This window comes from Eubalaena glacialis, chromosome X, assembly GCF_028564815.1.
Source record: "Eubalaena glacialis isolate mEubGla1 chromosome X, mEubGla1.1.hap2.+ XY, whole genome shotgun sequence".
NCBI lineage: Eukaryota > Metazoa > Chordata > Mammalia > Artiodactyla > Balaenidae > Eubalaena > Eubalaena glacialis.
Window position 1 is genome coordinate 40,776,049 of NC_083736.1, and position 24,226 is coordinate 40,800,274.

Below are 24,226 nucleotides of genomic sequence, written 5' to 3' on the forward strand. Positions count from 1 at the left end.
CCAGATGCAAAGGGTGGTAAATCATATAGATCCATTTCTTTTAGGTTCTCTCTGCTGGTTCTAAAGACTTTTGTATTTATCTAGACTCCTTCTTCTAGGGCATTTGGAAAAAGTAGAAATGAACCCAAACCATAAATCTCCTTGCATGCCAATACACACAAGTATAATGCCACAGGGATTTCACCTTAGATATTCCAGGATCAACAATATATATTTCTCAGGAGGGTTGTATGCCTACAGCATTAGAGGGTAATTCTGCTGGGGCTAGGAGGCAGGAATAGATGAATGATCCTACATGCAGCTTTTAACAAGAGATCAAAGCAGAATCAAAGGAGATTTTTATTCTAAATTTTATGTTATCTTTCTGCAAAGAAGTTAATTACAAGTTTTAGAAACAATAAAAATGAGACTAATCTATAGGGATAGAAATGAAAACTGTGCTTATCCCTGGGTGGGGAGAAGGATAGATTGCAAAAAGGCATGCGGGAACTTTCTGGGGGGATGGAAATCTATACCATGATTTTGGATGTGGATTACATGGGTGTATGCATTTGTTAAGACCCATCAAACTGTATACTTAATTTCTGTGTATTTTACTGCGCATAATCATACTTCAATAAAAAGAGAAACAAATGACAAAAATGAAAATCAGGATAAGAAGCAAGAGATTTGAGTTCAAGGCCCAGCAAGAAGATTGGTGAGGTATGTGACCTTCCACATGACACTTGCCCTTTTGGGTATTCAGATTTTTCTGTAAAACATAAAATTTGGGCCAAGGGATCATTAAAAAAAACTTTGGAAAGGCTACAGTAATACTACTAACACTGATTCTTTCCTCCCTACACTAGCTGGGGTCAGCCTTCGAAAACATGCATCCTGTCATCATAGGAGTACGTCGAAATCATGGCCCTCCTCACTTCTGAACACCTCTGCGTCTGATAACACCATAAGGGAGCTGGGAGTCCCAAGGAAGAAGGAAAAAGGCGTACCCAAAGGGTTCAGTAAATCGGTAGCACAGGAGCAAAGATTTTCCCAGAGTTAGGCAACTAAAATGGGAAAAGAAAAGCCAGGTAAGCGTGGACCCAACTCTTTCACTGTCAGTGACCACAAAGCCAATCACGGGCTCTTAGAAACCATCCCATACGGGCAGCTCGCTGAAGACCCCTACTGCCTGGAAGGGAGACTCTCCGTGGAGAGAAGTGGGGGCAGGGGCAGAAAGTGAGCATCTCCTGCACCGAAGCCAACACCCAGCCTTCCCTCCAGCCCAGAGGAAAACAGGACAACTCCAGTGACCATGGCCCCCAAAGTTCTTTCACATCTGCATCGGGAGTACCAATACCCTTTACTGACTTTGAAGGGATTCTCATCTTGAAGATAAGAGTTCATGGATGAATCAACTTACCTCTCTCTGTGTCTTCAGGTAAGGATCTTCTGGACACTGTCCTGGAGGGTTTAATCTGACTCCTATTTTCTTCAATTAAGTTTTTTGTGAATGTATCACAGTCGTAAATCTTGAATGTCCGACCATAAAAGACAATGTCTATGTTGATGTTAAAATGATGCACAGTATAAAACTGATCCTCATCAGGAGGCGGGAGAGAAATCCGATGACGCCGGATAAAAATTCCTACGGTGTGAAATAAAACACAATTGTTTCATCGTGTGGCTCACCAGAAAGAGATCACAGTACATCTTTATAACAACCCTGAATGCTTTCCCACCACAGTGAAGCGGGCAAAGGGTTGGTTCTTGGAGAAGTAGCATGACCAACCTTGCATGTTGTTAGAGTTGCCTAAGTGGTACTAGGGTTTACTCTATTAAAGTAAACCATAAAGACTAGGGCAGGGGGGAAGGAGGAGGGGGTATGAACAGAGTGACCTAATGTGCCAGACACTACCATCATGTCTTTTCCCAAAACAAGCATGCTCACTTTCACCCACTAGCACTCCATGTGAGCACAGTACGCAAGGAACTAAGACCCCAAAGCAGAGTACTCACAAAAATGCACACTCTTGGTTGAAAAAAGTAAGCTAATAAGCTTCACTATGGTAGATGCTAACACCATGATTTACGGCTTCTATAAGCGTGAATGACTTTATGCTGCTTTGAAGCTTCTTGGAATCTTCTTCCCTCTACCAACCTCTTCTCCCTCCTTCTTCCTCTACAGACTCTGTCCACCGCCACCCATCCACTCCCCCAAAGTGAGAGTTATCAGAGGCTTCATAGTTTTAACCAGTGCTCTGGGCTAAAGGTTCTGGATCTCATCCCCTCTTCTACTTCCAACCCTATGATGCCCATTCACTTCTCCTCTTGAGAATATGGACCCAGGGTCCCCAAGTACACCCAAATGGCAATTAGCCACTGGAGGTAAAAAGGTTCGCTAACTAGATGAATGTACCAACTACACCACACCACACCAGCCAACTTACCCAAACACTGCTGAAACCTGTTGTCAAGAAGTGTTTAGGGTTTGAGAGTTTATCCTACTTTCAAGCTAACAAGTCAGCCTGCCACAATTTCATGGATGCTGGTAGAAGACATGAGATGCTTTGGTTAGAGACAAAGGGCAGTTTATTACTCACAGTAATAACAGTAGCCAGAACATCAGCATTTTTGTACCAGTTTCCTGAGCCCGAATTCCCACAGGGTGACACAACAAGGGCCAGGTAACTTCTGCACATGCAGTAGGTTACACGTTATAGGACAGCAACCCTGAGATGAGAGAACCTGAATCTATTATAATGGGCAATAAGCATCCCTGCCTTTTGCCTCAGAGGGAGAAATTACCTTTATTAGACTGGACAGTAAACATGTCTGCCTTTTGTTCTAGAGGGAGACACCACCTCTATGTTCCAAGGCTGTGAGCAAACCTGCACTTTGCTCCAGAAGGAGAGACTATCTTTGTCTTCCAAAGCTGTGTGCTATATAAACATCCTTGAAAAGATAATCCAGAACAAAGAGCAGACAGTGTCTCTGCTTGCAAGATCCACAGAAATGCAAGATACCTGTGGAGAATTGTCTCTCAACCTCTGTAAACTGACTTAAGCCTGAGAATCTACTCCAGGAGCAAAGACAAAAGGAGAAAAGGCAAGCAGAGCAAACTGAGGGTCTAATGGTTCAAGAAAAATTGGCTTGTGTGACCTGTGTATGGAGGCATTTTAGTATAAAGATGTCAAGCAATCTTCTTCACATTTTGTATAACACTGAGAATGGTGCCTTTTCCCAAAGTCTAGAAATACTTAGAAATTATTCATTCCTTATTCATTAGGGAACAGTTAATGAATATCTTTATGTGCCAGGAACTGTGTTGAGCTCTGTTCCATTATTCTACTAATCATCTTTTCACTCTGTTGAGGGGAAATTAACTAAAATCATTTTCATCTTCTTTTCTTTGTAGCAATTTTTAATTACTCGGTACATTAAATTAAAATAATAAAACTATAAAATTAGAACTGGCCCAGAATATTTTTAAATGTACTACATAAAAGATGATATAATTTTACGGCAAAAAATTACACTTCAATTAGCCCTTAATTCATGCCACTGAAAACAGTATGCAAATTATTTAATGATTCAAGATTAGACATTTAGAACAAATTGCATACTAAACACCCATAAAAGCATGGGCATTTCAGGTATTTTCACGAACCATTATATATCTCTTTAAAAATACTTATATTGTGACAGTTTTCAAAATATATGAAATTTATTCAACAGCCAAGAGCTTCTTTAGGAATTCCATCTATCTTGCATTTGTACTTCACCATAAAAATTCAAATAAGCAAATTAGTGCTGATTTCTGTTCAGTAAGACTTCAAATAGAAATCCTATATTTTTCTAGGCGGGAAGAACTGGCCCACCCACTGAGCTTTTAAATAGTAATCATCACAATCATCATCATAGCCCTAGGATATGCTTTCATATATTTTTCTCATTTAATCTTCAATAATCCCACCAGGCAGATAATGCATGAAATACAAATATTCAGTTTATGGATGAGAAAACCAAAGCTCAGGATGGTTAAGTGACATGCCCAAGGTCATGCACTCACAAATGGCAGAAAAAGATCTCGAACCTGGGTTTTTCAAGGTCTAAGTAAATACCATTACTTTCCACAGTTTGCACTGAACTGTATCTCACTGTATGACAGCCACAAATTACTGAAGTGAAGGAGGGGAGGGAGTGTCTTAGGCAAAACAGGATAGAAATGGGGAGAAGAGCGGCCAGCCACCGTGAAACAGAGATGATGGAGTTGCTCTTCCAAAAGAACAGCCTCTCTCTTCTCTAAGAGTAAATTTCTGGAGAGGGCCCACTTGCCAGCGGCAGCAATCCCCCGCCAGGGTCAACACCACTGTGTCACCTGTCCCCGCCCCCCCCAGGAGCCTGCATATCTGCAACGTCCACACTCTTCCTTATCTTAGGTCCCACACTCCTCTCACTAGATGGTTCTCAGAAGAGGCCAGGGAAGTTCTTTGTGGCAACAGAAGAGAGTCCTGACCATTCATGGATTGCAAAGAGAAGGCGGGTCTAACACTAAACAAGAAAATTTTAATAACGAGAAATCCAAAGTCACAATCCCATGTTAATCAGAAAAGTAACGTGGGCATTTGAAATGTAGTTACACATGAGAGCTTTCAAAAATACATTTGTGGGACCTCTCAACTGTGCCCTTTGGGAATTAAAATTTCTATTTATTGGTATTTGTATGCTTATAGTTTTCCATGATAAATGGCAGAAACTCCACCAGCAGAAGTTTGTTCTGGAATATCAAAGATATATGCAGGATGCCATGTCTTTGGCACACATTGAAGAGCACCCAAGACCATCAAGATATATAAATAAAAATAACATTACAAAATGGAAAAACAACAACAAAAGCACTATATCTGCCCTTGAAATGTTCAGATATTTATCTTCTTAATTGGTCCATAAAGACAATTTGGGCAGATGTCCAGGCATCAGGTGTCTGCTTTTAAGCTCTTCTTTATCTTCATATTTCTCATCTCTCTTTCTTTTTAAAGGCCCTGCTATCTGATTATACTCTGCAAGCTTTAACTTTCTAACACTCCCCTGTGGTTTAGATCAAAATGATGATATATCCATTTATGTTTAATGCGTTTTCATTTCATTCAGTTTGGAATTGCTTTAGATCTTTGCTCATACCACTAAATTTAGTTTTTAGGAATTCACCTTCAAGAATTAAGACTCCAACCTCTTACTTCTATCTTAAGTATGTTTAGTTCATTTTAGTAACACTGCAGACCTAGGGTACATCCAAGTCTAGAGGCAGGTATTTCTTAGGTGAATGAATATACGAGTGGAATTGCCACTTGTCATCATGTGTATCCTAAAAATACTAAGACCATTCACTGTGATCAGCCATGATAGAGTATCTTTTCCTCTTATGTTCACTATAATTCCTTCACTAAAATTACTATTCCATTTCTATTTTTATAAAATGTCATCTTTGTGGAGTTTGATTTAATGAGAATAACTTTTTAAATATAGCTAACTTGACACTTGCCTTGCAGCAAGAGAATAAAAAATTTTGAATTCCATACCTCTGATCACAGTAAGAAACAATAATCCTATGCATCTCCCCCTACCCACTGAACGAGCCCCAAATGACAGCCTGTTGGGTATTCTGTCCTCTTGCATTACCACCTTCTTGCCTAGTTTTCCTTACACACTCTATGATCTGCTCCCAGTACCTCCCAACTCCTCACCTCACCACTTTCCTACCTCTTTACCTCATGCTGTTCCTTTTGACTAATGTGCCTTTCTCTTCCAACTTTATCTGGAGAAACTTTTGAGGTACCACTCAAATGCCTTATTCTCTAATGGATACTGGCGTTTCCTCCTCTGATCCCTCAAAGTACCTCATAGCATTCACGATGACTACACTGTGCTATGGACATTGTCTGTCACATTCCTTTCCTTTTTTCCTCCCTCCCTCCCTCCCTTTTTCTTCCTTTCTTCATCAAATTTACTGAGCAGCCATCATGCACCAAGCACCTATCTTCACAGTGACTTACCTCCACTCCTATACTCCACTCTGCTCCATTCAGCGACAGTTCTCTCTGCAAAGTCCACCCTCTGGGGTTGCCAGATTTTACCAAACTGACAAGCAAGATGTCTGGTTAAATTTGAATTCCAGATAAACATGAATAATTTTTAGTATAAGTATGTCCTGTGTAATATTTGGGGCATAGTTATACTAAGAACTTCAAATTTAACCAGGTATCCTGTATTTTATCTGGCAACTCTACTACCATCCCACCATTCCACTTTATGGGATGCATACTTATTAGATATAGCATATGCCCAATATAAACAAATGACTTCTATTTTGTGATTTTATATATATATATATATATATGAAATACTACCCCGTTGAGGGGCCAAAACAAGTCACTAGTGGAGATCAGTATTCTTAACCAAGGATGCACTGAAAATCAAGTAGAAGCCGTTTCTTTTTCTTTCTTTCTTTCTTTCTTTTTTTTTTTTTTTTTGGCCGCACCTCACAGCATGTGGGATCTTAGTTCCCTGACCAGGGATCAAACCCAGGCCCCCTGCATTGGGAGCATGGAGTCTTAACCACTGGAGTCTTAACCACTGGACTGCCAGGGAAGTCCCAGAAGCCATTTCTTGACCCCAGGCCTACAGAATCAGAAATTCTGCGGGTGGGCCAGGAGATTCTGATGATTGCTCTGCGCTGAGAACAACTGGTACAGACCTTACCAGAAAATCATGGCATGTTTCTAACGGTTATCCTTTCTTTAGTATAGCTTAGTTGGGACTTGGCAGCATTTGACAAACAGTTGTTCTGTTAGACAATCGGAGGTAAAACTACTAGGATTAACCTCTGACATTCTTGGCTTGGCATAACATCGTTTTAACTATATTCCAGCAGAACAGCAACAAATTCTATGCATATAACACATCTAACCCAAAAGAGAATGATGTCCTGGCAAGAAATGAAAGCAAGCCTCGGCACGCATCAGTGACTTGACTTTTCACACACATATATCTCTCTGCCAACGAGGATTCGTGAATATGTTGTTCTGACGAGAAGCTACACAAAACTGAATGCCTATTTTGGCACCACGCTAAGGGATGCCTCTTTTATTTCTGGCTTATTCCAAACTCCCCCTCCCTAAAAAAATTACATGATAGGAGAGGCAACTAAGAAGGGAGGCTATAATTCATCCAGGTGCACTAATTTCTGAATGGTCAGCTCTACAAAAAAAACAGGTGCATCTGACCTTCCAGTTCATTGGGAAAATATCAAAACCCTATGGAAGTAACAGGAGCACCATCAGTGCCCAGCACCTAAATGTGACCCCTAACCCCTTCTGAGGGCCCACAGGCACGTGAAAAGCAGTCCCAGGCCACTCAAGACACAACTGAGTGTCCCCATCCCACTGAGGTCTGAGCCCCTGGCTCAGTAAGCTCATTTCTTTTTTCCCAATCGTTTAATTTAGGAAAGCCTGAAGAAGGCATTTCAATGAATTTCCAAAGTTTCCTCTGTCCTAACAGACCTTCCTTAACAAGAATCATCACATTAATTAATTAATTAATATTTCAAGAGAGACCGGTTTCTCTCTAAACAAAACTTGATGATAGAGTGGTTATTTGTGTTTGCTTTCCACAGGAACTGCTAGAGCCTGCCAAGTATCTCCACTCTGCTGACAAATTCAGTCTCATTACATATCGTGATTACTAATGTATTCTGTACATACCCCTTGAGCTGCGTCTCACTCAGGGAAATGTCCTGATCAGAGTGAGCCCATCAGAAATTCTGAAAGTTTCAAAAGAGACTTTAAAATTGTCTTCTCCTAAGGTTTTTTTTCCCCTGAGTCTTTATGAATAACATTCCCTCCTACTTACATAAAAATTATTTTCAAGTAAATCATTATAACTATCTTCAATTTGCCTTTGGAATCTGCCTATGTGAGATTTGAAATCAAGAGGCTGAGAGAATCGAAAAGTCTTAATAAAAGCCTTTCCAGGATCCTCATAGAGGATGCATTTCATTTTTCCTCTTGGAGTTTAATAAAACTAAGATTCACTGGACAGGGGCCAGTGAGCTACGGGAATATGAACTTTTGCCTTAAAAGTAATAAAAATAAAAACATAATGCAAGTCACTAATGCAGGTTCAGGATGTCGTATGACCTCCAGTCCATCACTTGTGTAAATCTGATGTCATGTGGGGAAGGTAATCAAAAAATAAGCAAAGCTTAGTTAGGGAATATCAGAGTAAAGCATTTAAGTGAAAATGTATAAAAAAATATTTTTTTGCTAAAGCAGTAATGTCACTTACCTAAACAAATGCACTTAGGCAAAACAGATGTTCATAGAAATGAAAAGTTGTCAATTTTCTTAATGTTTTGAAATAATTCTTTAAACATTTTCTAATACATTACTGTCAATATTTAAGAACTGCATTATATGTGTTTAAAATGACCCTAAAGAGTATAAAGACCTACAAATATCATATGATACTGCTTATATGTGGAATCTTAAAAAATGGTACAAATGAACTTATTTACAAAACAGAAATAGAGTCACAGATATAGAAAACAATCTTATGGTTAGCAGCGGGGAAAGGGGGGGAAGGGATAAATTGGGAGATTGGGATTGACATATACACACTACTATATATAAAAGAGATAACTAATAAGGACCTACTGTACAGCACAGGGAACTCTACTCAATCTCAATACTCCGTAATGACCTACATGGGAAAAGAATCTACAAGAGTGGATATATGTATATGTATAACTGATTCACTTTGCTGTATACCTGAAACTAACACAACATTGTAAATCAACTATACTCCAATAAAAACTTTTTTAAAAGAGTATAAAGACCTCTTGTCCCTTTACAAAATAAAATATCACACTTCCAACTTTAAAAGTTTGTGAAAATCTTTTCTTAAATATCAAAGCATTTCCATATTTCCTAAAAGATTTATCATTAAGCCACAGAGTCTCCAAATAAAAGCCAGGGAGTAGATATTGTATCAGCTGGAACACAAAGAATCATGAGGACAGTTCATATTGCCTCCCCATACCAATCCTCACCTGCTCCCTCCACCAGTAAAACCAAGCACAACACTAAATCAAATCTTCTTCCTCTTTCCACCACCTCAACAGTGGCTCTCTCCCAACGTGGTACGATAGCCTGATTCTGCTCATGATCTGGGCACCCCTGATTCCCAATCCACAACTCCAGTGTTGACTTTTTTCCTGAAAACACATCCTAAGGTTCCACCTGCCTTGGGGGCAACACCATACAGATGTTCCAACACAACTTGAAAAGCCTCATGACCCAAACACACCCCAGCTCCAACTCCAATGCCGCTCCTTGCTCCATGTTCCTGGGCTCTATTAACGCATCACCATCCTCTCAACCACAGCATGAGCTCTGAGACAATCGGTTACGATTCAGATGGAGCAAATTACTTCTCTAAGCCTGTTTCCTTTCTGTAAAAGCTGATGATAACCTACTTGAGATGGTCACTGGGGTGATTAAATGAGACAATGATAAAGTAGGTACCTTATCATTAGATATTCCCCTTCCTCACTCTATATTTAATCGCTGGCCAAGGCCTATTAACTGCCAATCAAATGTGTCTACAATCTTTCCCCTATGTTCTCTTCCTACCATCATTGTCCTGGTTTGGATACTCAGCACTTCTACCCTGAACAATTGCAAAACTCCTGGACTAGTCACCTTGCTCCCTTTCCTCTCCAACCTGCTTGCCTACAAGCTCCATGAGATAGGGATATAATGAGTCTTATTCCTTTTGTCCATTTTCCCAAAACCCAGCACAGTGCCTAGCATGGAGTAGACACTCAACAAACACTTCATGACAATGCTGACTGGCTCCAAATTAATCATCGAGACATAACGAAGCCATGCTCTAAGAACAATCTCAATCTCATGAGCACTGAAGGAAGTCCTTCGCATACTGACTCGTCATAACATTACGCTCAGAGGCCTATGGTCCTAAAACTTCTCTGTTTCTCCCCCATGGAACCCATGGTGGTATATCAATATGGAGGCACTGGGCCCAGATAAGTAGTTAGTAAGCAAAAAGTTTATTCAACATAGGCAGAAAATCATAAGATGTGTTAAATAACGATAATTTGATAGTAAGTAGAGCATGTATATGTTAAACACAGAAAGAAAGGGATGGAAGGACCAAGAAACAACTACTTTTCAGGATGTATTAAATATACATGAGGTACCTGGGCTCTGAATATTCATGATACACTAAATATACAAGAGGCACTAAATATTCATGGCTACTCAATATTCATGAGGCCTTAATTTGGCCACTCATTCATTGGTGACACCCATTCTAGCCCCATGTGTCCTTTGCCCAAGAAACACAAATAAAACCCATGACTATTCAGCAGGCCGACTGGCAAGCTACAGCTGTGGCCAGGCCCACTTGTCCCTACATCTTTCCAACAGAGTAAGTGTGTGCCATTAGCCTAAGGTCCCTTCTGTCTGTGGTCTTCCTTGAACTTTAACTCTGGTCTCCAAACCATACTATTGTCAGAAAAGCCTGATGCAACAGAAAAAGAGAGAGAGGACCATTGCCTACCCCAGGATTCGGGCAGGGTGGTCCTTCCACCCACTTGTACCTTGTCCTAAGTATGTGAACCTCTCTGCCAAAAAATTATTCCTCTTACTGACCTGAGTTCTGACCCCCTAGGTCCTGTCCTTGAGGATACAGAAAATTAGGTCACCCCTCCCTCACGTGACGGCCCTTTAGATTCCTTAAGACATTTATCAGGCACACCCGAGTCTTCCCTTTACAGACAAATAGCCCTTTTCACTATTCTCCCTTACACATGATAAATTTTCAGTCCTTTCACCAACATGGCTGCTGTCCCTTGAAGGCATCCAGAACTTGGCATTGTCCAAAGTAAAGGACTTACAGCACACACAGAAGAAATCAATTTCCTCCCTTGACCTCTGCCATGCTTCTACTAATGCAACCTAGGATTAGCTTCTCCGCTGGCCACGTCGCAGAGCTAACTCTTGTCTGGCTGAAGTGGAGTACGGGTAAAGATGACTGGCATATGTGGGGCGAAGGAGCAATGGTCCTCTCTTGAAGCACTATGAAAGTCTGTAGTTAATAGGTATGAAGATGAAGAGAGAGTGGTTGAAGCAAACAGCAGTGAATTCAAGAAAGGAGAGAGAAGCCCAATCTGGAAGTGGTAGTGGAGACCAGTCTTCTCTCTACCCCTGAGGGTGTTATGAAGGAAGTAATGTGGTCATAGCAAAAAGACAAAAAAGAGTTTGAAGAAAAAAGTCAAAGACACAGGAGAGTTTGCTCATACTAGAGCAGCATGTGAAAGATACAGGGATGACACAGAAGAGTGAGTGAAATGGCCAGTGTTGAGCTGTGGAGGGTAGAAAGCTGATAAGTCAGCATCAATAACTACAAGCTATCAGTGTGTTTACATTCACCATTGCCAACAAGTTAGATACCTACGCAGTAGCATGGGGTCTTTTAAAAAGCGAGAGAAAGATAGTATATAAAGGCAGTAGTTAGAAGTGAAAGAACCATAACTCTGCTTTAAATAGATACCCTGAGGCAGTCCGCTATTTTTCAATGCTGGTTCATTTACTTGAATTGTGTCATCTTCAAGGTAGAAGTAGATTTTATAGCATCTTATTCTATAGTTTTCTTGAATTTTATCAGGCACTTCATCTTCTAAATAGGCATCAAAAGATAATACCTGTTGGAATCATAATTAGAAACTAAGAAATGAAAAAAATTCAGCGAACTTAAAATCAATAAAGCTACTGCCTGTATACTTTTTGCCTGTATACATAAAGAAAAAATTTGAGGAAATTTTTGCAAGAAGACATTCTACACATCAGCTATGAGAATGGATATACAGTCTAGGTTACAGTATATAAAGATTATTTTATATTTTCATCACTGTCTGGTTAGAATGAGGAGATGATATTCAAGCAATAAATCCATCATTCAGCTCCACCATAAATTGAACTAGCGTCTGTCTTTGGAATTTCACAGTGGGATTCCATATGTATGTGCTACAGACAAAATAATATTCTTTCTCACAAGACGAATATAAGAAGTTTTGTCATTTTTTTCTCATTAAAAATACCACAAAGCTACCTTGGTTCTAGGATAAAATTATTCTCATGTCTGGTCCTGCTGATTGCTTGCCTTGAGGCAATTCAAACAGGCGGAGCTGAAATTCTTCCAATGCACTGGAGACCCCACCCTACACTTCTTCAGGAACCTCAAAGAGCCTAGCTCAATGCTAGACCCAGCCTCATCTTATTGTGTGTGTCGGGGTGGGGGTGGGGGGTAGACATGGGTAGGAGAGGTGGATTCTAAAGCAGTTACGGTAAAAATCAGAGAGAGTCAAAAATACCCTTGAAAATTCCTTAACTACTTTGGAAAACTGTGCCTCTCAGTAAGTACAACACAGCCCGTTTTTCTCCCATGTTGAAGCAGAAGAGTGACTGCCTCTTCAGTTGAAGACCAGTTGAAATAGCTTCCTTAGGTTTAGGTGCCATGTTGTATGAATAATACATACCTTTCACCATTAGAATCACTCTCAACACAACGACCTGCTTACACACACTAAGAAAGACATGGTAATTGAGGACAATTGAAGGAACAGTAGATTCAGGCTACCATTTCAAGCTTGGCCTGGGGCACAGGCTCCTTCAGAGCTCCATTTTAATACTTCCTTTGCTCTCATTTTTGTTCAATTTTTATAATTAAAGTTGCAAAAGTTAAGTGTACATCTGTTGTAACACCAAGTTAATTCAACATAGACAATATATATGTAAGTGAGGCTGTTAGGCGCAATCTAACCTCTAGGGGTGGTCAGTTACCCTAATTAGGAATATATGCTCCAGGATTGTTTGGCAAATTTCTATCAGAAGCCCATGCTTCAGAAGTGGCTGACAAAATGCCTCAGTAGTTTATCTCTGATCAACAGAAGAGGCTTTGCTAATCACCATAAAGAATATTAGAAATGAGGTTTAGCTAGTGAAATAATTGTATTCAAAATGAATGGATCAGTTACAAATATTGACCAGCCACTGTCTTTACCAGAACAGGTTCTAGGAATCTAGTGAGCCCAGAGATCTTTACCTTCAAAATGGCACCTTTGTCTTCATTCCAAAACGGTCCTATGTTCAGCTGCTTTCTTGGGGAATTTATCTGGGCTGATTCCAGTTAGAAAGTTAGCTAAACTCACTACTAGAATGTTGTCACATTTGTGTTGAGTGAACATTTCCGGTAAGATGCTGTTGGATGGGTACAGGGTTTCCTTCTGGGGTGATGAAAATGTCTTGGAACTAAATAGAGGTGATGGTTGTACAACACTGTGAATATATTAGATGCCACTGAACTGCACGCTTTAAAATGCCTAAGGGTTAATTTTATGTTATGTAAATTTTACCTCAATTTTTAAAAAAAGATGTGGGATGCCGAATTATATTGAACACTAAAATAGTAAACGTTATGTTATATGAATACTGTCTCAATTTTTTTAAAGTAGGGGGGAAAAAGATGTTGTTGGAACACCTAAAAGGACAAGAGAGCTGGGGTTCCATCAAGCTTTCAGTAGAGGTAGTGAGGAAGAGCAAAATATGCCATCCTAGAAGGTGCCACTTTACAATGTGGATTATTTTGAGCTGAAGACAGAGCCCAGCAGACCCAGGAAGAACTTTTTACCTCTCCCTTAACTGCCTAAAAGGACTTAGACACGAAACCTGCACCAGGAAGAGAGCTACTACCAGAGAAAACTTATTTATATCAGAAAGCCTTATCAGCATGGCATGGCAAACATTTGTTTACCAAACACTTGCTCTTCTCATTTTCCTGTGAATGATCTTTGAAGCCCCAGACCTCTACCGCCATCTACTTAGCTCAGGATGGTATATAAGCATCAAGTACCCGACTGCCAAAGAGTCTCATATTTTTATGGGGCTCTGATAATGTACAAAATTTCCTTTTCTTCCATTAATCTGTATTATGTTAATTTAACTATTAGTCCAGAGAAAGAATCTAGAAGGGAAGAAGGGAAAAGTTTTCTGCTCCTACAGTAATATTCAATCTGAAACTTTTTTTCTTTGTAGTTGGGTAGGAAAGTGTAGAGAGACTATTCATACCCCACCTACCTCTATGTATTGAATGCTACTGGTAAAAATTTGTGCATGACCAAACTGCCAGAGATCAGCTGACAATATTGTCAAGCATATAATCATTAAATATTTATCAAGCAAATGATGCACTGAAAGAGAATAAACGATGCTCAGTGGAAACAAAGAGAAAGAAAGACATGATTTTAGGTTGGACTTCAATATTTCTAGAAGAGAGACAGACTGATAGTTCATGTTCTGGTCCCCTGAGAATACAGGGCTGATGAACTCCAGCATGAAAGGTAGAGAGCAAGTCAGAGCAGTAGAGATGGAAAGGTAGAAAAAGAAGAGGGAGAGGAAACTGTAAAATGTAGCAAAATGGCATTTGAGGGAAGAGATACCAAATAGATTAAAAGTGATCTCACAAAGGTGAAAGACCTAACTGCAATGGAACTTGATGTACCAGAGAATCCAGAGAGAACAATCTAAAATAAAAACTGTGAGAAATGAAAATTTATAGAAACATAATTATGATACAAGGTTTCATCATAATTTATGATGTCAAGCAGAGACTAGATAAATAAGGTCCTAGAGGATGTAATTGGCTGTAATTTTCTTGAAAACAGAATGTAAATGCCATTTGGCAGGTTGTGTGATCTTCCATTCCCCACAGGCCTCTACAAGCCCTGTATTATATGAGGTTACCTGCCTGATCCCCAAGGCATTCAGATTTTTGATGCTAGCCAAGAGGATATAAAATCTGAAATCAATTAGCTTTAAATACTAGATATGTGATATTTCCTCATATAATGGAAAAAAATTTAATGTTAATATTTCTGAAATCAGATTCTTCTTACAATTAAAGCCAAAAGAAACTCAAAGCAGTCAGGAATGCATTTTAACGAGGAACATAGGTGTAACTTGATGTAAGGTGTAAATTTAGCCTTGTGGGGAAGGAGTTAGTTCTGTTTTCATGTCAACTGAGTTCTCTGCTTTGCACTGCATATCCCAAATAGCTGGATTTTAACATCAATTTGGAATCCTAATTTTCACTTAAAATGTTTTCAAAATGTTACTGTCTGATGTAGCATTGACATGAAAATGCTAGAAGATTGTCCATCGTGTGCTAGGCAATGCAATCATAAGGCAAAAACAAAAGTCTAATCTCTCAGAATAAATCACAGAATTTTAAAAGATCGTGAAGCTGGTATGACCAATGCATGAGTCATAAAGCCTATCACTCAGGAACCAAACATCTGAGTGTCAAAAGCTTACAGGTGAATTCCTAGAGAAGCTGTTAGGAAAGAGAGAAGCACCAGTAATGTTCAATAAGGCTCAACATTTTATAAAGAGATCAACATCATAAGTCTAAGTTTAAAATGTTTATGTTCTATTTAATGAAAAAGGCTCAGATTTAAATTGCGAGGTACTAAACAAAAAGGTACATAATAGTAAGGATAAATGCATGCTATCATAGGTTAGTTAGTAGACAATAAAAATTTGTGTACATTTAATGCAGTGTTGTTTATTCTTCTGGAAAAAGATGTTATTATTTTTTTTTGATGTGGACCATTTTTAAACTCTTTATTGAATTTGTTACAATACTGCTTCTGTTTTATGTTTTGGTTTTCTGGCCATGAGGCATGTGGGATCTTAGTTACCCGACCAGGGATCGAACCTGCACCCCCTGCATTGGAAGGTGAAGTCTTAACCACTGGACCACCAGGGAAGTCCCCAAGCTGTTATTAAATCAATGGTTTCTCTTATGACTATGGAATCTCAGAATTAAGGAAATAAACTATAATGAATTTTGTATTGCATATAGAGGATGGCTCCTTTATACATGACAATGGTATATTTTAAGAAATTTATCATATGTGAAGGGCAGCACAATATAACACCCCAAAATATGCTTCTTTGGCATAAGAATTATCTTGAGCTGATCATTTTTAAGAAACAGCTGAGAAAGGAGAAGCTCTGAAATGTGAGTAAAAGTTATCCTTTTGTAAGAGACTTTTACATTTATAACGGAAATCTCCATTGGTAAGGGTTTCTCCCTCTCTGTGCCAGAAAAAGGAAGATAACTATATCTCTAGAAATGCATCAATGGAGAAAGCATGAACTTAAATCTGCATAACTGTACCGACCTTTACTGTGCTTTGCCTGATAACCTCCCATAACTGGCTCCCCCTACCCCGAACATCTTTTGCCTTTAGCTGGAACTAGTATTTAAGGTGGTGGCTTGGGATATTTGGGAGAGTTACTCAGTTTTCCTGGTATCTTCCATGTATACAGGAGGTAAACATGCTATTAAACTTGTTTGTTTTTCTCCTGTTAAGCTGTCTTTCATTACAGGGAGCACCTCAGCCAAAAACCTAGAAGGGTAAAAGGAAAATTATTTTCCTTCCCTACATAGGCTAATTTACAAAAAAAAATATTTTTTTAATAAATTTAAACTACAGAAATCATAACCATCAATCACAAACAATACAACTAAAAATGTATCATGTAACTATAAACAAATATTGTCACCCCTAATAATTATTGTGAGGAGAGTAAATTTTAAAATACAAAAAATAAGTAGAGAATTTAATAAAATTTAAAGAGGTATAAACCTATAAGATACAAGCAAATCTGTAATCTTAGGTAAATTACTGGATTTAGATTATAACATATGAGAATTTAGAGTTAAAGACAGCCAACGCAGGTAAATGTACTAACTCAGTGATTCTCAGCCTTCTCGGCTTCTCATTAGGAACTTAAAAAACAAAAAACAAAAAAAACCATACCCAAGCCTAAATAAATTAAATAGGAATCTTGGAGGCAGTTAAGAGGGGCATTAGTATTTTTTTTAAAGCTCCACAAGTAATTCTGAAATGCAGTCACAGTGAGCAATGGATTGAACAAAAATTTTTGAAAGTGCAAAAATTTGTCATAAGGAAAACAAGTCTAAAGCAAAAAAGGATAAAAGCACAAATAGATAAATTTGAAAGGAGAAAAACAACTGCAATAAATAAATCCAAGAGTTTTTATTAATAAATAAAATAGGTAAGATTCTAGCGTTGGGGAGGGAAAAAACTTTCCTCTACCCTTCTAGGTTCTTCTGACTGGTCTAACGAATTAAACTGACATGAGACAGATTAACAGGAGAAAAACCAAATTTCATTATGTACGTATAGGGGCTCCATAAGAATATGAAGCCCGAAGACAAGTTAGGCAATTGAAGCTTATATGCCATCTGAGAGAAGGGGAAGGGGGTAGGGGTTTGCGACTTCAAAGTGGAGGAAGGCAATTCACAAGAAGATGAAAAAAAGCAAATGTTTGGTAAACAAACGTTTGCTGGGTCATACAGAAGCAATGGGAGAAAGAGAGGAATTTTAACCGACACTTTGCTAGGTTCCTCCCTGTCTCCCTTCATGGAACAGGTCCTGTATCTAAATTCTTTTAGGCAGTTAGGGAGAAAGTCAAAGGTTCTTCCTTAGTCTTTTGGGCCTTGATTGTTTTCAGCTCAGGATAATCCACGTGCCTAAAAGACACTATTTGGGGTGGCAAATTTGGCTCCCCTGCACTAGCAAAGATAATCAAAGAATGTAGATAAATAAAATCAGAAATGAGATAGTGCACAACATAGAGAAGTAATAAATTATAAGATGTAAGTTATCTTATTATAATAAATTATTCAAGCTTTTATGAACATAAATTTTAAAACCAAAATTAAATAAGTGATTTTCTGTAAGAATTGTGAAGTCTCAAAACACAATGAGTAAACTAATAACCAAGTAAGAAGCAAAAAAATTACCAGAGTATTGCCCCAACAAAGGCTCCAACCAGGATGATTTACTAATAGATTCTTTCAAGCTTTCAAGGAAAAGAAAAGCACCACTTTACATAACTCCCCCAGGATACCAAAAAAGATGGAAAGCTACAAAGGTGAATTCCAATGCCTAATACACAAGGTATTAAAAAAAATAAAAAAGAAAACTATGGAGCAATAGTTTTCACCCTGGCTTCACATCAGAATCACCTGTAGAGCTTTATAAAATCATGATGTTTGGGCCACATCCACACCTATACACACCCACACACAATGAAATCAGAATCCCTCAGGTCGGGCCCAGGTATCAGTGATTTTAAAGCTCCCCAAGTGATTACAATGTGCAAGCCTAGGTTGAGAACTACTGTTCCAGAATAATTTCACTACTTATGATTTATAGAGCAAAGATCCTAACTAAAATACAAGCAAACAAAATTCAAGAGTCCATAACAGTCATAAGCAAACTACACAAAAAGCAGCATTTTCCTCACAGATGCAAAGATGTTTCTAAATTAGGAAGCAAGAGCAAATATATAATGATCTCAAACTGTTTCCTACCACATACGTTTTAAAATTCAAGAGTAATTCCTTAACAGGATAAAAAAGCATCTGCTTTAAAACAATAGCCTAAACATCCAGTATTATATGTAATTGAACTATGTGTCTGCTACAATCAGGAACAGAACAAAAATGCCCCTACCAACATCATGATTTAATATTTTTTAGGAGTTCTGGACAATGTAAGAAGTAAAAATATTAGCAAGAAAGAGACAAGAGCATCATTATAGATAGACAAAATAATGGCATAGGGAAACGCTGAAAAACTAAGAATAAAAAAAAGATTTCAGCATAACCACAACTGAATCAAAAATATTCTTATGTACTAGCAATAACCACCTGAAAATACAGTGGAAGAAAAAGGTATGTTCACAATAGAATAAAAAATTACAAAACACTTAAAAATAGTTTTAATGAAAACTCTGTGACCCAGATAAAATTCTAAAAGTATTTACTAGAAGATATAGGAAAACTTGACAAATAATAGGACAGGCAAAGTATATTCTGGATAAGCAGACTAAAATAACATATTTCAAATGGATATTTCATTGGTGTTTTGGAAGGACTTGAAAAAATAATTCTAATTTCATCTGATAAACAGTCAGCCTATTAAAGATAATTATGAAAATTAAGAGTAATGTAGAAGACCTAACTCTCCTAGATTTTATACCTTACTTACTACTATGTTTCAGTTATTAAAACAGTGCAAAACCAGAGTAATAAGAGACACACTAGTGCGTGGAAAAGAATAGATAGTCTGGAAATAGGCTCTATTACATATAGGAATTTAACACATGATGAAAGAGGAATCATATGAGTAAGTGAAAAAAGTACTAACTTGGAAAACCATCAATGTATATCTCCACCTAAAATAAATTATAACCCAAAATAAATATCAGATGGATTATCAGCTTAAATATAACAAATCAATCCCTTTTACCCTTCAAAAAAAATTATATATGTGGCAAAGCCCTGAAAGGGAGGATGACCATTCCAGACTTAAGAGAAAAGGACAAAATTATGAAAGAAAATGTTAAAATTTAACTACAAAAACAAGTTATAACTTCAATAGGCTAAAATATAAATTAAAAACAAGCAACAGGGCTTCCCTGGTGGCGCAGTGGTTGAGAATCTGCCTGCTAATGCAGGGGACACGGGTTCGAGCCCTGGTCTGGGACGGTCCCACATGCCGCGGAGCAACTGGGCCCGTGAGCCACAACTACTGAGCCTGCGCGTCTGGAGCCTGTGCTCCGCAACAAGAGAGGCCGCGATAGTGAGAGGCCCGCACACCGCGATGAAGAGTGGCCCCCGCTTGCCGCAACTAGAGAAAGCCCTCGCTCAGAAACGAAGACCCAACACAGCCATAAATAAATAAATAAAAATAAATTAAAAAAACACAGTTCAAGTACTTTCTTTAAAAAAAAAAACAAGCAACATACAAATAAGAAATTTAGAACATATGACAAAAGCTTATTTTATAAAAAAATTTTTAATTAATTCTTAAAGGATCCTAAAAAAGAAATGAAAACAGAACTTAAAATGCAGGAGAGGTTCAATTAAAAAAAGGAAAATATTCACTCTAAAAAAGTATCAGGTAAGTACAAATTAAAATAACAGTGAGGTGCCGGTTTTGTTTGTTTCTCCTATTAAATGAGCCTGGTAGGGTTATCCATTACCCATGGGATTGTAAATTATTACAGTTCTTCTGAGGTAGTGTGATGCTCTGAAGAGCCATTTTAAAATTCCTATACTTCTTCTCAGGAACTCCATTTCCGGGCACGCAGCCCAAAGAAACAAACCAAAATATGGAGAAACATATGTGCAAAGATGTTCTTTGCAGCATTTTTTTTATTATACAAAAAAATTAGAGTGCGGTAAATTAAAGATCTAACAAGAAAGGAAGGATCTGGTGAATTATGGCACATGTATGTATTCTATGGAATATTATGAAGGCAGTAGTATGATGTTTTTTAAAACGATGCAGCAATAAGAGAAATGCTTAGGATACGCACAAATGTCTAGTGAAAAAAAACCACAGGACTGAAAATGGTAACATACTACAATTATGTTTTCAAAACCATGTATATTTAAACTATGCTTTATAAACCATAATTATGCTTTTCAAAAACACTGGCAGGGGGTGGGGGGAAAGTAACAAAAAGCAAGCAATGGTGGCAACTCCAGTGGCAGGCTGGCTGTGACGCACACGAGGCGGGGACGGGGCGGGGGGGAAGGGGGGGGGAGTAAGAAAAAGCAAGCAATGGCGGCAACACCAGCGGCGGGCTGGCTGCGACGCACACGAGGCGAGGGGCGGGGAGTAAGAAAAAGCAAGCAATGGCGGCAACTCCAGCGGCCGGCTGGCTGCGACGCACACGAGGCATAGGCGGGGGCGGGGGGGGAGGGGCAGCTGTGGAGAGGAGGGAACAGACCTGAGGTAGAAGCGGAATGGGGGGGCACCCCGGGTTGCGGGAGTACTTCCGGCGGCCAGGGCGGGTAGGTGGAAGGAGCTGTGCCCTCCCCCCACCTCCTCCAGCACTGGGTTCAGCCCCGCCCTCCTGCACTCCCTCGGCAGCCTGGATCTCTAGGCCACCAGCCCAGCTCAGGGGACCCCGTGTGGGGTCCCTAAATTACCTTGCAGCGTTTTCGAGGGCTCTGACATCTCACAAGGGCCTTGTATTCCAAACCAAATGGAAAAGCTTTCTAGTCCCAGAAGTGCTTTGATATCCTGGAAGTGCCTTGACGCTCCGGAAGTGCCTTGACGCCCCGGAAGTAACTGTGCAAAAAAAAAAAAAAAAAAAAAAAAGTAGCCATTTTTCTCGGGAGCTCGCTGCGGGCTTGGACGTCGAACCAAGCCTTCAGTCGATCTTGGATCTTTGTGACTTTTCCAAATAGTTTTGAGATCACAAACTCAGTGGAAGGACTTTGACATCTCTGGAACACGGAGAACTGTGATGGGCGAGTGAAAGAAAGGAGAAAGTTCCCTAAGCCGCGGGAGCGGCGCAAGGTAAAGGACCACAGGAGCGGCACTTAGGTAGGATCCCCCAGCAAACGCGGATGCCTCTGGGGGCCCAGTGACGTGGCCTCCTCCAGCCAGCCAGCCTAGGGCTCTGCATTACGTTCTGGGGAGCCTAGCCGCCCGGGTGCCTGAAAGCTCAGAAGGAGGTCCTTGTGGCCGTCAAGCCGAGGTTTCCTGGGGTTCATCCTGTCAGGGAAATTCCATCTCCTCATTTTACTTCTCTTTATCCTCTTCCCATTCCTCAGGTTCGCGTGCGGGTGGAGCAGCCTCCAAAGACTACCTGATTTGGAGCACTCCGGGTTCCTCTCGTCCGTGGAATCGCCTCAGCGCCATCCCCTTTGTGCTTTGCCAGTCCCGTTCTAGAAGAAATGGCTTCTCCAGAGGATGCCTACAACCTTAAGGGTAATTCCAAACATAGTTTCTATAGCTCCATAAACCCTGAATTTGCAGCCATAGCTGAGGGTCAGAATAATGAGACTGAGGAAGCAAACGAGGGCCAGAGAAGCTGGGGTAGACAGCAAGACCAAGGCTCTTCAATGATATACGTGAAGGAGATCCAGGGCATCCTGGGAACATCGATGCCAGAAAGAGAGGCTGCCACTAGTACAAAATGGAGCACAAGGCAGCAGCCCAACTCTGGAGGAATATCCGCCAGGGATGTCCCCTTCTTTGCTCCTCAAAGAATAGTGTCTGCCTCAGAGGTCAGAGAGGAGAAGATAGAGATCAGCGACTTCTGTGACAGGAGAATGATGGTACATCGTGAGAAGCCACTTGGTTACCCAAGGGCACTCATTTTTGAAGAAGGCTCTCCAGCCCTAAAATTTCTAGGCAGACCTGACTATCATTCACAAATCCAAAAGCATCAAGATAAGAGTATGGTAATTGAGCGCCCTTCTTCGGGAGGTGGCTGGTCTGACGTGAATGAGATTTCTGCCTTCAGATTCCCTCAGGAGGAGCCAGTCTTACTCAGTCCCGTGATAATTTCAAAGCCTCCATCCTTCACAGCTGAGCCTGTCACCTACTGGCCTAATTTGTATAGTGGTCCTTGGCGTAACTCTGCCAGCTACTGGCCCAGTAGTCCCAAGCCTCCTTGCTCTCTCTCCATGGGCGGCAGCAACACATCCCAGGTTGGGAAGAGCAGCCAGAATTTCTTGAGTGGTTATACCTTCAGTTTTCCAGTGTACTCCCCAACCTGGCTCAGAGAACTGAAGGCATCAGAAGAAGATCAGTCTCTGAATTCTCATTCATTTCATTTCTCCAGAAGTTCAGAAGCCAGGATGAAGGAGAGGAGACACCATCTCCAAGAGGAGACACCATCACGTTCTTGGGGAGGATATGCATCTTGTTGCCTGCCAAGGAACTACTGGCAACAAAGCCTACAGCAGGGTTTCATTGATACCCATTGTCACCTGGACATGCTCTATTCCAAGTTGTCTTTCAAAGGGACGTTTGACAAGTTCAGAAAAATTTATAGCTACTCCTTCCCTAAGGAATTTCACGGCTGCATCTCTGATTTCTGTGATCCTCGCACACTGAAGGATGGTCTGTGGGAGGAGCTGTTGAAAGAGGATCTGGTCTGGGGGGCCTTTGGCTGTCACCCCCATTTTGCACGTTACTACAATGTGAGTTACGAAAGAAATATTGTGCAAGCCTTACGGCACCCCAAGGCTGTAGCATATGGAGAAATTGGCTTGGATTACTCCCACAAGTGCACCACACCTGTCCCACAGCAGCACGAGATATTTGAGAGACAGCTGCAGCTGGCCGTGTCTCTAAAGAAGCCCATGGTGATCCACTGCCGAGGAGCTGAGGAAGATCTGATGGGCATCCTGAAAAAATTTGTGCCCTCTGACTACAAGATCCATAGGCATTGCTTCACTGGCAGTTACGCAGTCATCAAGCCCCTTCTGGACTACTTCCCCAACATGTCTGTGGGCTTCACTGCACTCCTGACTTACTCTTCTGCCTGGGAGATCCGGGATGCTCTGAAAAAGATCCCACTGGAGAGAATCGTCGTGGAAACCGATGCTCCCTTCTTCCTCCCTCGTGGGGTTCCCAAAAGCCTTTGCCCGTTTGCCCACCCAGGCCTGGCCCTGCATACGGTTCGAGAGATTGCCAGAATCAAAGATCAGCCACTCTCCCACACCTTGGCCACCTTACGAGAGAACACTAGTCGCCTCTACAATATTTAAGCAGAGAGGGCACAGTCAGGAGTCTTCCAGAAAAGTGAGACCAGCAGCCTGACAACATTGACTTGGTTTGAACTCTGCCTGTGTCCCAGGTCAAGGATGTGTTTGGCAAGCCCATTGGAACAGAAGAAACCAGGACAGGATGTTCTCCGCAAAACTTCTTCATAAGACTTCTGCTTCTGGCTGGTAGGGTGGGGTGCAGTGGGATGGGAGGAAGACTAAGGGGAACTGCCCTTGATGTTATTAGGGGTTTCCTTCCAGCCCAGTTGTGCCAGGGTAGTCAGTAGAGAAGAAAGAGTTCCATAAGGTTCTGGTTTGCTAATCCAAACCCCTGTTCTCTGCAGCCTGTGTTTCTGAGCAGTTGGTGACTAAAGTCACCCTCCTACTTGTCTTTAAAAAAAAAACAAAGCAAGGAATGTTGAATTTTAGAAGTGAGCTAGGTGATCTGTTCCGTTTATTCCCAAAATGTATTTGTTGTTATAGGAATTCTATA

General features: G+C 40.3%; 2 protein-coding genes across 2 annotated transcripts in view; one reads left to right on the plus strand and one right to left on the minus strand.

Moving 5' to 3' along the window:
• EFHC2 (EF-hand domain containing 2) overlaps nt 1-24,226 on the minus strand; it is a 158,975-nt gene that overhangs the window by 114,264 nt on the left and 20,485 nt on the right. The window contains 3 exon segments of the mRNA XM_061178968.1: nt 1,403-1,477; nt 1,479-1,627; nt 11,614-11,764. Coding sequence (XP_061034951.1) covers nt 1,403-1,477; nt 1,479-1,627; nt 11,614-11,764 — 375 coding nt within the window.
• Nucleotides 21,527-23,736, plus strand: LOC133082522 (putative deoxyribonuclease TATDN2). Its single transcript, XM_061179133.1, has one exon. It carries the CDS (start codon nt 21,913-21,915, stop codon nt 23,734-23,736), a length of 1,824 nt encoding a protein of 607 aa, XP_061035116.1. The 5' UTR covers nt 21,527-21,912.